Here is a 13,825-nt window from a genome sequence, read left to right on the forward strand (position 1 = left end):
GTACCTGGAGCTGAAAAGTGGTAGAGGTAGATACCTCACAGGCTTAGTGCTTGGAAACCTGTCGGGAATAAATACTGGTATTTCTCTTTCCTTCAGAAATAGTGAAGAGGTAATGCTACTGCTCTCTTCTTGCACAATACTGTGGTAGTTTGAGTATTTGCCTTGAGAAGGGCAGATCTGACTTCTAGTTCTTCCTCAGCCTCAGAGGATCAGAGAATAACAGAATGGATGAGGTTGAAAGGGACCTCTGGAGGTCATCCTGTCCAACACAAGGATTTTAACGCACATCCATCCGACAAAGGGTTTTGACACACAGCTTGTAAGTGCTCAATCCTTTTTGCCTAGCCTGGTTATGTGTTTCAGGTGGACAATCACTTAGATAGACAGGTGATAACTTTCAGTGTATTAAGAAACATGAATTTGTACCAGAGTTTAAATACTCTGCCTAGCTTCTAATCTCTCAGGTAGAGTCAGGTTTTGCCTTCCTGAGCAACATCTCTTATAAGAAGTCTGTTGTTTAACAGGTCTCTACACCTATTTGCTGTGTTTGTCTGAAAGTAAACTCTGAGCTGAGAATATAACTAGCAACTTAAGTTCTCCAGGAGGATTAAGATCAGGGATTAATCAGCCAGAATTGTAGGTCCCAGATAAGCATAGGTAAGAGGACAGACAGTCAATTCAGAAAGGCAACATGTGTATAGCAACAAACCTTTAGCACTGGTGAACATTTGTTCACAAAATTTCTGTCTTCCGGTTTCCTCAGATGTCTAAGCATGTCAAGCAGTATTTTCTTTCATGTTCCTGTATTTCACTACCAAAATTCAAACAAATGGCACAATAGAGCCAACCTTGATGGTTATCAAGGGAATCCTCAAAGCTTGTGCATTGTATGTATTTTTGGATAGCTATGGGTGTCAATAAATGGACTTTGCAACTGGTCCAGAAGATGTAAACTACAGCTGATGAAGAAGCTCCCTGTGGTGGACTCTAAGTTGATGTTGGAACTTAAAATGGTAACTAATCTTCTCTGCACTAGTTTGCACACGCTTAAGAAAGTGGAACCCTGCTGCTTCTTTTCCGCAAATGTGTGTCTAAGGCATTTGTAATATGCCAGCAGAAGCTATTCTGGCTCTGATACACTGACACGTGATGGAAATGGCTGTTCCCACAACAGGATTCTACAACATTCCCATACATTTATCGTTAACTACCTGATCAGTCATATGTGGTAACACAGCAGAAAAGAATGAGAAAGTACCAGGTTGGGAAGACACTTAGAAAGGGGATGAATTAAGAGGCAGAAAATGGTTAAACAGAGAAGCAGGACAGAATAAGACAAGAGTAGTATTAAAATAATTAATAATAAAAAGAAAGAAAACAAACTTAGAAGATACAGTGAGAGGGATATCAATAGTCATGTAAGGAAGCAAACAGTGAAGAGCAGCAATCCAAAGATGAACAAAAATAAGATAATTTAACCCAGAGAAAATATAATCAGATTATGTTTTAGAAGTGCTTTGTGCATCCAGTGCAAAGATCTGTAATTTCACTTCAGTGTGCAAACCTAAGCAAACTTCACATAGTATATGCAGGACAATTTTATTGAGTCTGTCATGCCAGGTGCAACATGTTACACAACGCTTCAGCAGTGGACTGCTAAATATCAGATATGCTATAAAATGAACAGATTTGAAGCTGTGAATGAAAATGATGTAAGTGTATTCCAGCTATAGCTATCTTCCTCAGCCTTACAAGTCTAAGAAGAGTGAATCATTGAGAAGCAGGAGGCCACTGACAGAATGATTGCCTTTGTAGGACTGTAACTGAGTAAAGAATCCAATTAGAAGGGATAAGTACATTGAAGTGTGTTTATATTACAGCTATCTTCAGCACAGAATATTAGCTTGGGAACTAATTTATCTAGTGAAAATTAGAGATTGAGACATTGAGATATAAGATACTAAACTAAAGTTATATTTCAACAAATCAATAATTTTAGGAGAAGACTGACTAGTATTTGTCCAAGGGGATCTAACTTAATTCAATAGTGAAGTTGCTAATCTGCTAGAACTCTGACAAGAATCTAAATTGCAGGAAATGGAGCTTTCTTTCATAGCCAGAAAACCTGAAGTAATAATTCAAAGTATCTAAAGCATCATCTGAATATGGTTTTCAGTATATGAAAATATTGAAAAGAAAGTTTTGAGCATGCTAATAAGTTAGAAAATAAACCAGAACCTGTTAACACAATCCATTTGGATTTTTAGTGCTCATTTAAAAAATCCCTTCCAGGAAGATTTTGAAGAGGCAAAATAGTAATTAATGAGAAATGAAATGTTGTTAGGGATCACAGTCCAGACAAATAATGTTTTCAAGGGAATAGTTACCAGCTATTGTGATACACTGAGTCTTGTATCTGCACGTTCATACTCATTCAGACACACTCCTCGTGGGTTACAGAAATCCGTAGGAAGCACTGAAACTGAATGATTGCTTAGAAATAAAAAGGATTGATTAGTGTCCATCTACCTCAGTATTTTCTGTTAAGCTTCAATAGACTGTCTTTTGTAGACTAGAATTCTGAAAACCAGAAAAAAAGTCCAGGCACATGAACATGCAGAGTACAGGACTCTAATGGCAGATCTCTTGAACAAAGTTCTAGAAGGTGGACTTGAAACTTCTAATTAGTTAAAAAATAAAGAAATACCCATAAAGAGGAAGCATCAGTTCTGAATGCCAAATCCAGGAAGTAAATAAATCTGTTTACAGTATTTCTGCTGCGTATGATAGGAAGATTATGGAAGCAGACCATCAATTCCAGCTCAGTTCTAGAAGTCTTGTGCTAATACCCAACAAAAGCCTGCACTGCTACAGGGAATTCCTTAGGAGTTGAGTGAAGGTGGTTCATTAGTTCCCAAATATTGCAGTACATTTAGAAGACTTGTGGAGATTTACATTGCATTCGATGATATAAAACAGAGGGCTTCTCCTTCTTACTGAAAAAAAAACAAAACGTGTAGAAGATAATGAGGAAGGGGAACTTAAAAAAAAACAGTTTAGGTAGAAATATTCACTGCAATCAAAGTGACTTTTTCCTGGAGATAAAACAATGAAAAGAGTTAGGTATTGAAGCCTGTGATTTATGATCTTGATTTATGATCCCATATAGCTGCTACTATAAAAATTACTTTTACTGACAGATGAAATAAATGGCACTTTCCCTGAAACTTTTTTGTATCCTTTGCGAGATTCTCTGAATGTTGAGACAATTGGGACTTCGTAACAAGTTCTTTATGCTGTTCTGCCCAGATCTGTATTGTAAATGTCACATACACAAGTCAAGCAGGGGCAGAAACTGACTTTCAATATTTGAAATTTGGTAGTTCCTGTTAAATGATGTCAAACCTGGCATTTTAGAAACTTAAGGATGGGATATTACTTAATTTATCAGTCAACATTCAGTATTTAGAACTGGTACTTATTGTTTCACTGATTGTTTCTTACTTTCAAGGAGAAGATTAGTTTCCGGTTTCATTTTGTTGAGTGGCATTTATTTATAATTATTACATATTGATTACAGCTATTGTTGTAACATGAGGCAAAGCTGGGCATGACAACATGACAAGTCTGAGATTGTTGTCCTAAATTTGTTTTTAGTTACCAGAGAGAAACAGGCAGCCTTTAGGCTATAATTTATCACGTGTGCTTTCTTAAGTACCTGCCTTAGGATAAGATGGATCACTCTCTGGATGATCCTTTTGGCTGCAAAGGAGCTTGGATCCTATGCTATATTAGTCACGCTATAGATTGGCCTGTTTAAGGCATGGGCTGTAGGTGATTATCTTTGATATCAGAAGTTAGAGCAGCTAAACCCCATTCTACCTGTGCATATACTAAGGATTAGCATCTTGTAATCTATGTAAATTGCAATAGATACAATGAATGTATTATTAGGCTTTATGGTGCAAGGTAGCACTAAATGAAGCTGTGGAGTATTAGGGAAAAGATTTGCACTCCGTGCATTGAGAATTAACTTTTTTTTTTTTTTTTTTAAATCACTGCTTTAGAGAATAGCTACTTATAAAGAACTGTGGCCAAACTCTGCAGCCTTTACTCAAGAAAGCTCCCAGGACTACACATTTTGGCTTCTAATGTAAATTTTGTAGGCTAAATATTTTGCTTGAATTACTTAGGTAATAAAAATATTAATATGCATAAATTTATATTAATTTCAATGCAGAGATTGTTTCCTTTCTAAAGCACTATTGTTGTTTAAAGTGTTATTTATTTGCAGGAAATGGATAATTTAGTGCCTTGCCCTAACACCTTATTTGAGCAGTTCAAAAATACTTCCAAAAATAATTTTAAGGGGTTCAAATTTTATTTCCTATTTTTACTGGCATTTTAGAATTTATGTAGTGAGTGTAAATCATTGGCAATCCCTGAATCTTATGAAAAATGCACTCAAACAGTTGAAACTAAACTTTAAGCTTTTGCATGTCTTACTGTTGCTACAGCTGCACTAACATTGACTCGATCATCATCCAGAAAATTTATGTTGTCAGCTGTCACATTTAAAATCTGTAGCACAGCACACAGTTTTCTAAATGTTTACTAAATTAGTTCAAATGTTTATGAAGAATTGAAATCTTGCATATGGTCTTAGAAGTTAGACTATTTATTAGCATCATAAAGGGGTTTTAATTTTTATTTTTTTGTACGTGCATAAAAACTTTACAATAACATCTGGGACACATTCTGTGAAGACACTGCCAAATCAGTGTTATAAACTGTGGTCAGCTAATGACTACTATGCATATTTTGCATGTGACATGGCACAAAATACTGCTGGTTTTAGGATTGCATCTTTTAATACATAATTCAGGTACAGTTAAAAGTATCATCTTTTTCAGTGATTAAAAATGGATTTTTTACCAATCCAGGATTGGTAAAAAAATTGTGGCAAATTATAATTGCAAGTAATCACACTTGGATTGTGTTTTACTGTAGATGCAATTTTAATGTAAATGTATATGTAGAGAAGAAGTGAAGTAAAATCTGGCTAAAACAGATTCTCCAAAGTTAATACATTCCAAAACTGAAAAAGGCATAGAAATATATTACAGTTACTACAATAGAAGAGCAGTAAGGAAATAGGGAGTTTCCTGTCCCCGTTTTCCACAAGTAGCACTTCAGTACCTACTGTATGTCCTGTGAAAGTGAAATAATTTGTCACCCTTTGAAACGTTCAGTTCTGTATAGGACTGTCTTAATCCTAATAAAATGAACAGGGAACATGAAGCTGAAAGGTTGTAATTTTTTTATATATACCAAAAAAGCACCTCTCCAGCAATTGAAAGCGGTATTTATGTCCAAGTCCTGAAAAAATTTCATGTGAAGAGCCCTTTTGAGGCCATTTGGACTATTTGCATGTGCAAATGTGAATGTGTATGCAAGTGTTTAGAGGTTCAATGTTAGAAAAACAGATGGAAATGTTTGCTGTAAAATAACTTTTAACTCTAGAAACATTTCCTTACAAAGCTGCTGCTTCATAAATTAAAACACATGTAATCACACATTAATTCTAAACTGGTGTATATAATTCCTTTGTTTATAGTCCTGTAACTTTTAAGAATGAGCAGTATGCTGAAGTTCACAATACGTAAAAGAATATTGGAATGTATTGATATTTGTCTAACATCTGTGTCTGTATAGAATTCAATACCAGCTGATATACCTGAAATAGAGCGATATTTTTTGCTATGACAGATAGATACCATACAAACAATTGTATTGCAATACTATTAAAATAGTACAACAGATACCTTTTATGTTACATTATAATAAAGGTTACAGGTTAAAACTACTATACTTGTTGATTATAGGAAATAACTATCATTTTACATCTATGCTAATACACAAGGTAAGACACAAAATAGTAGAAGTTATAGAAGAAAGATTCAATTTTAGTTATCTTCATTCTGCTTTTTATATTTGCATTTATTTTGAAAAAAATACATGTGAAAGAACGCATCAGTTTTCTTTTAATATACTTTATAATAAGTAATTTTGGAAATAACAAAGTTTATTTTGTTTATAAAGATACATTCTAATTATCTGGAACTTCTGATTATCAAGACAATTTGATCTTAGTTCAGTACAATAATGCCATTTTTCCTTTTTTACAGTTCATCTTAGATACCTTAATTCAAGTCATTTGTCTGGATACTCAGAAGTACCATGAGATAAACTCTAACAATGCAGTTTTGCACAAATCAATGCAGTTTAAAGCTGTGTATATTTTACAAATACAGGCAGAAACTTCAACCTCATATTTTCTGGCATTCTAGAATACTTAGGGCTGGACTACATGTGGTTTTTTTTGCAGTGCTTTAAACCACCCTTGTTAGACTACATTATGTTCTGCAGCGTAGTCACAATTATATTAATAACAGGGTGATTTGTATCATTATCGCTGCTTTAGAAAGTTAGTAAAACCAGCTTAACACTTTCATGTCACTATAAGTGAGCCTATACTTGAGACTGTGGGAACAACAAAATGTAGACGAGCATTTAATAGACTTCCTTGGAAGCAGCACATTTTAATGTGTGAATGGTAAACAAGTACAGGGTTGCACGATATTAAGCCAGCTGGTCACAGTCCCCTGGAGAAGTTTGAGAATCCAGAGATTGCTAGAATGGTGGGATTTTGTGCATTTTGCTGTAGTGGGCACAGGTTAAGAAAAGGATGTAGGAGCCATTATAATAGCTCTATCATACTGGATGATTGCACTATATAAGAGGAGAGATTTTGCTTAGGAACAGCTTTTTACCAATTTTTACTCATTTTTTCTGTGCCTGTAAGGTAGAAAATACTACTGTTGGACCAGAAGAGCTTTTTCTTTAATATATATATTTATCTTAAGAAAAGGATACCTGCGGGAATTAAAAATTGTCCCTCTTTCTTGCAAGTGTTAGTGGAAAATCAAACTTGAAATATTAATATGAAATTATGAGGTAACAATATGTTTGCTAGTATGTTAATAATTCCTACACAGATATAGGTATCAAACCTGAAGTGGTTAAGTGACCCCTTCATTATAGTAACAGTTTTGTTCTGTTTTTAGAGAAGTCACTGTCAGAATTTAGTGGTGTTTTCTAGGCATCCTAAAATTACTAATGAATATTATAGGCTTTCACTTTGAAGAGCACTTAAATTGAGAGCTATTTTTTGATATTTTTATTTTTTTCAATCAAGTGCAGAAAGAATTCCTGGCCTTATTTACATATTTTGGGCTTGGCTTGGAGATTGTGTTTCTGGAAGAATCTCCTTTTCCTCCTCTCTTCTTTGTATTCCCCTCTCCTTACGGTAAAGGTTGCCTGTTTCTAACAAATGGCTTCCGTTGCAAAGAGACAGATCAACCTTCATATTATGATTTCACCAAATGATAGGCATATACATTTTAGCACGAACATCCAATAAAAATAAATACATCTGCAGTGAACATGGTAAATTATATGCGAACTTACACTATAATAATAAACAGGAAACAGCAGCATCTGAGTCTGCAACTGGCTTCTCAGGAGGCTCCGTGCTTCCAGCTGTGGTAGCAGCTGTGGATCTGGCTCTGGAACTCTTGCTGAAACAAGCTGACAAAGGGCTGATTACAACATGGAGTTCAGTTTCTGCTTGGATTCATTTTCCTTTTAACACTTTGGTTATGAAAAGTTTGCTCATTTACCCTGTTTGTGGTTTCATATCCTGCACTTCACAGTCATTGGGCTGGTGTGGTGATTATCACCATTCCTAGTGACCTTGATCTTGGGGACCTGATGTTGTCTTACGTTCCATTTGTGGAGCGCTGCAATTTGGTTTTGGCTTATTGGAAGAAATTGAAAACTCTCTTCCTCTTCCTTATCCCTCCCCATCCCCAGAGGCTGTTCAGCATTTTTATCCAGAATATTACACACTAAAGTTGTTGGGTTTTATTTTTTTAATTGTTGTTATATTCATAGAAAATTTAGGAGAAGATCATAGAGTCATAGAATCATTAAGACCAAATGATACTCACCTGCAGAGAAATCTGGAAAACAGGCAAGAGAGTAGGTAACCACTGCCAGATGAAGGAAGCAGAGATCTTTTTATCACTTTTTTTACTGAAGAGAGTAATTCTGATTTCACACAACCTGAGTGAGAGAAACAGCATCAACCTATGTGTTCCTAAAGCAGCTTTATAGATACCTCCACATATTGCAAGCCCTTCTTTCTACTCTGGTTGCTTGGGCTATTTCTTGATAGCATGCTAAAGACATAGTTAAGCTACTAAAATGCCTGGCCTTGATTCAGCAAAGATTTAAGTGCATACTTAGAATTAAACACTTCCATTGCAAAGTCTGGTTTGTGAACTCCCAGATATTTGCTTCTGCTCTCATACTGAGGAGTGTCTCTGGTGAATATTCTGAGACCAAGACAGTCTTTTTCATTACAAATTTCTTTTTTCTTTCAGTCCTCCCATCTTTTTAGAAAACAGCTGTATTCTCCAACTTAATTGAATCCCCAAATTAAATCCCAGTTGCCTCTGTAACTCATTGCTCAAATTCTTCCCTTTTTTTCCCCTCTGCTTTTCTTCACACAAGTTCTTGCCTTTTCTCCTAAGGAAAAATAGATACAGTATGCCCTTCCTTCTGTCACTATTCTTCCTCACCTCCCATAATGCTTTCTCCTTCTCCACTGTCAGAACAGCAGGAGTTTCTTGTCTACTTCCCATCTGTACCCCTTCTACTTGCCCCTGTGACCCCATGTTGTGTTCTTCCTCTTATTTCTCTCCTCCCTTACTCTCTTTCTTAACCTCTTGCTGTCCTCTGGCTCTTTTCCATTGCAATATAAGCAAGCATTTGCCTCTTAAAAATTGCACCTTTGACCCCACTTGGTTCTTCATATCATATCTCATCGCCTATCTCTGCTTCATTCCTAAGCTCATTGAAGGCGCTGTTTATAATTACCGTCTGGAGACCCTCTTCTGTGATTCCCTCCTATAACTCCTACACTTTGGCTTCTGTTCCTTGCTTGCAACTGGAACAGCTCTCACCAAACTCCCTGATGACAAGATCTCAGAAACAGTAGTCTATCCTCATTCTTCTTGACTTGTCAGTAGTGTTTGCTGCAGTTGACCAGGCTCTTCTTTAAACTTGTGTCCTTTGTTACTTTCTGTGGCTGTCTTGTTCATTTTCTTCTTTCCAAACGGTTCTTCACCATGTTCTTCAAAGTTGTTTCCTATTTTGGAGGGGTGTGGGTGGAGGTCTTGGGGCTCTGCTTTGGCTGGATTCTCTTTAATGCCTTATGGGTTATTTCATGCACCACAAAGAAAATGTAGCTGCCAAATGTATCTGTAGATAGCAGATAACTTTCCATCAAAACCTTCTCTTGCTTGAGCTTATTAATTTGGAACCACACAAATGCAATTACAAAGCATCCCACCCAGAGCTGCCTTAAGTCTGGATGTCTTGGCAAATGCTTAGAGCAGATAAATGATTGTATTCCCTCTTTCACCTTGGCATGCATATTTTCTCTTTTCATATCATAGGTTCTCTGTACTGCTGCTAGCTGTACCGGCTCTTACTGGCATCTGTTCCAGCTTGTATTACTTTTTCTACGAATGACTCAAATTGTATCTGCTATTTCCAATAAGAACATAACAAGAACTTGTCAAATGGAATTCATATTTTATGTTCTCTACTAAAAGTGCTTATCCTGTTATATTTTTGGAGTGCATTTCACTGTTTTACAGCCTCATCTTAGGCATTTCACTTCCTTTGACACTGCTATCGAGTCCCATTTCTGTTGATCCTGTCCTTCCTTCAACGAATCCCAGTGCTTTTTTTGTAATGACAGTACCAAGAAATTTACTGTTATCATCACGCTTTTTATGACAGTTCATTAAATGAAAATATTAGACAAAATTCTGCCCAACTCATCCTTGGCAAGTTCTGCTAAAAACAATTCTTTCATTCTCCACGGGACTTTGTTCCCTCTGGTAGGAAGTCCTTTACCTGTCTAATTCTTTTAGTAATCCCTGTTTTCTCCAGTGTAGTATCAGGTGCCCAGTTAGATTATATCTATCATATTTTTCTTGTTTAAAACGTCAGGTGAGGCACAATGGTAGAAGCATGCAGAGAGTTCATAATCTCAAACAGATTTGTATGTTGTAGAAGGCAGATTCCTCAGATCACCACATACTTTCATACCTCAGTAGGCCCAGCTGAATTATGTGAGCTCAGGCGAGTTTCTGCTAGCTGGTGTGAACTACAGGGAGTATTTCCTTGCTCTATAGATACCTTTTGGCCTGTTTTTACTTCTGTTTGCCCTACCCCATTCCAGATGTCACACATGCCACACTATCATTACCAAATGCAGTTCTTCTTGATTTAATATATATAGCTGTTAGGAACATGTAAGATAAAAGTAATTAAAGGGCACGTGCATACATACTGTATGTTTTGCATTTACTTTGTATTTAGTACTGGTCTTGCTCACTTCATAATGAGTACTGTGGCTGATGTTACAAAATAATTTCATTACAAATCTGTGTTCACTAACTCAGGCACCATGGTATTACGTAAAAACCAATCCTTTGGCTCTGAAATTTTTCATGCTTGGTAGCGTTTGAAAAACTCTGTGCATGCATAAAAAAAAATAAGGAAATTATCTTGAATTGTTTCAGAGTTGTGTCACTGAAAAGCAGGGCAGTGCCTAGCTGTTAAAAGTAGCTACTGTTTTATGTAGATAAGAAAATTTAGAATTTTAAACCTTAAATGGTGACATCTAAATTGGGGGATATTTAATGAAGCGTATGGCCAAGTTTGAAAAACCTGGCTTTCATAATAACATAGAGATAATTGAAGTCATGCCTAGTAGGCATCTGGGCTAAAATTATGAGAAGGATGTAATGGACCCAACCACTTTTGTGGAAAGAAAACTAATTTCCATTTCTTTGTCAGGGCTAATCAGGTTCCTTTTAGGTTCAGGGTCTGCTTCATTCTTACTGCTGGTTCCAGTGTGCCAACAGCATACCTTCATATAAGGGATGGAATATGTTCTACGCATTAAAATGCTGACATTTTTTCACAGTTTGTTTTTGCCTGTTACTCATCCTGATTTCACATTCTATCAATCAGTTTCTCCATCAGCTGCAGAGAAACAATATGTTCTTTACCCTGTGGACCTTGACTACATACAAACTGGCATCCGTTCAATCCAGTTTGCATTATACAGTGTATAATTTTACATTATATCCTTCAGTGCTGAGGGAAGGGGAATGACAAGGGATCGATGAAGGCTCTTGTTCTCCTATTAAGCAGTTGAGCAACCTCCCACTGGGAATGGGGCTCTGCCTGCCTTTGAAGCTGTTGTAAATCCCTCTACAACCACACTTATTTTGATTTTGAATGGCTGTTTCTGGTTAGTTTAATCCTATTCCTAATCAATTTAAGATAAACAATTAGAAGCTTAATTGGAATTTCATGGCTTTTAATTGTCATTAAAAAAAGGAAATTTAAACCAAATTGTACATTAACACAGCATTAAGACTGAACAATGAAGGCGCAGTTGCGGCTCCCCGTTTTTGTGCTTTGTGGAGTAGATAGCTGCTGAGTGACACAGGTTCTCACAGATTCTTTGTGTCCCAAAGCACACCTTGCAACGGAGCTGTAATTGTCCTGAGGCACTGGCACAGAAATGCCAGCAGAAATACAGAGGGCCAAAGCTACCCTGTTCACCACAGTTCTAGCTACTGATGAGATGATGAAGTGGTTGTAAGTTTCTCGTGTCCTTCTGCTGCTCTCTGTGATCCAGGTAGCTGGTGCAAGGAGGAAAATGATACCGTACTTCCTCTGAATTCCTTGTGTGTGCCAGGCAAGGCAAAACTTGAGCTGGCTCTTATAACTTAAAAGGAAATACCGAGAAAAATCAAAGTTTCCTGCAGCAGAGTTAACTTGGCGGCATTGCCAGCCCTTTACAACTTGTGACATACATTGAGCATAAATAAAGCTATAAAACTTTGTTCTGTGATTTAAAAAGAATTTTGGGAAACCTGTTATTTTCATCTGATGTAATTTTAACTTTTCATTGGGATCTTTATTCTGCATTGACTGGCTTAACTATTCAAAATTATATTTAAACAATTTTTTTGGAATGTAACATGGATGGATGCAGATATGCATATATAAAACAGAAGTATCTTTGTGTGTTGTTCTTTTTGCTGTAGGTATGTGTCTTGTGCATTGGGATGCCCATATGAAGGAAACATCATACCAGCTAAAGTGGCAGAAGTAAGAGTGAACTTCTGGCTTGTCTTTTAATGAAACAAATATACATTTTAAAATGTCTATAAGTAATGTTATCTACTTAATCCTGAAAAGTTCTTTAATGAATAATATTTAAGGGAAGCAAACACAAAACACAGCTAATGCTAAGGCTGGATGCACAGCATCACTGTTTTTCTCAACCATCTGCAGTCAAATCTAAGGAAAATAGTGTCTTTTGATTGTTATCAGTCATGAGAAAAATATTATGTGGTATTTCCTTCAACCAGAATGCAAGGGAAATACTTAAGGAAATAGATTCAAGCACATATGTCAGTGGACCATGTTGTATGAAATGATTTCCAGCACAACAACCTCTTGCAAAGGATAACTGCTATTAAATCCACTTTACACTGGCATGAGCATACCGTGCCAGTAGAGCCACTGCTAAAACATTGTGCTTCTGGAATGTGACATACAAGGGTAGTGTGACTAACACATGAACCAAAGCTCGTCCCCAAAGTGATTTCCTACAACTTGACTCATTATATTTCTGTGATAGAATAAGCTACACCTTCCCTCTGCACACCCTTTTTTCCATTTAGGATAAAGGAGATTGAAAAAGATATCTTAGTCTATTTTTTTCACAGCAGAGATGACAGATTAAAAAGACTGTAGAGTGAATCACCAGTGTTATATTTTCCAAGAAGACAAAGATTGCGCTGAGGGTGTGATGGACGTTAGAGATGAAAGTGGGGAGAGAATTCAAGCAGCACAAGGCAGAACAGACCAACTTTACTCCTGAATAAAGACTTGTCTTCTTTGTTAATCACCTATTTTTGGTGATCTAGCAGAATCTCCACTTTTTTTTTTTTTCTTGTAGCACTAGCAGCTCGTCAACATTTGCCTGATATATTGGTGTTCTCTGTGTGTGGCTTTCAGGTTTTGTTCTCCTGCATCTTCTTTAAGCACACGTTCCAGATGGAACTTGTGATAATGCTTCTCCCACAGCGACCACATATACTTACACTCTTTGAAAAAATAGCTAAATTGGAAGGTACTCAGTATTTCTAAATTAATTGGTTTTAATATGAAGTGAAAGTTAGAAGTGACACAGCTTTAGTTAGAGCAGTGATGACAGATTCAGCTGTGCTATTGGTAAATTGCTTACTGCAATATCATGTTCCCCAACAGGCTTCTTTCCATGTGTTGCTCGTTTTTTAAAACTGACTACTCTCCTTGTGCAGGAAAAGGTTCCTTTTCAGTTTGACAGTGGGAGTGCTCTAATGTTCCAAACCTGCATACATTTACTCACACAGCTATTTTATTTTATGTCTTCATCCAAGTACATGTCTTTTACCTGTACACCATTGTGTATGTGTTTAAGAATGAAAGCTACCTCAGTAAATTATTCATTCAGGCACTGATTCAGCAAGCACTGATGTTTGTATAAAAGTATCTGATTAGCTGTTAATGGGTTCTACATGAACATCTGCACTCATCCTCTGCAGAATCAGAATTATCA

General features: G+C 36.5%; 1 protein-coding gene across 8 annotated transcripts in view; it reads left to right on the top strand.

Moving 5' to 3' along the window:
• HMGCLL1 (3-hydroxy-3-methylglutaryl-CoA lyase like 1) overlaps positions 1–13,825 on the top strand; it is a 96,460-nt gene that overhangs the window by 33,570 nt on the left and 49,065 nt on the right. For 6 of the 8 annotated variants that reach the window (XR_013948976.1, XM_080586505.1, XM_080586503.1 and 3 more), the window contains exon 6: positions 12,264–12,327. The exons of the other annotated variants lie outside the window; for them this stretch is intronic. Coding sequence is in view for 5 of the 6 variants with exons in the window: in XM_080586505.1 (XP_080442631.1) it covers positions 12,264–12,327 (64 nt within the window). In the remaining variant the exon portion in view is untranslated. The remainder of the gene's footprint in view (positions 1–12,263; positions 12,328–13,825) is intronic. 8 annotated transcript variants of the gene reach the window in all.

This window comes from Anser brachyrhynchus (genome assembly GCF_964034855.1).
Source record: "Anser brachyrhynchus genome assembly, chromosome: 3".
NCBI classification, from domain to species: domain Eukaryota; kingdom Metazoa; phylum Chordata; class Aves; order Anseriformes; family Anatidae; genus Anser; species Anser brachyrhynchus.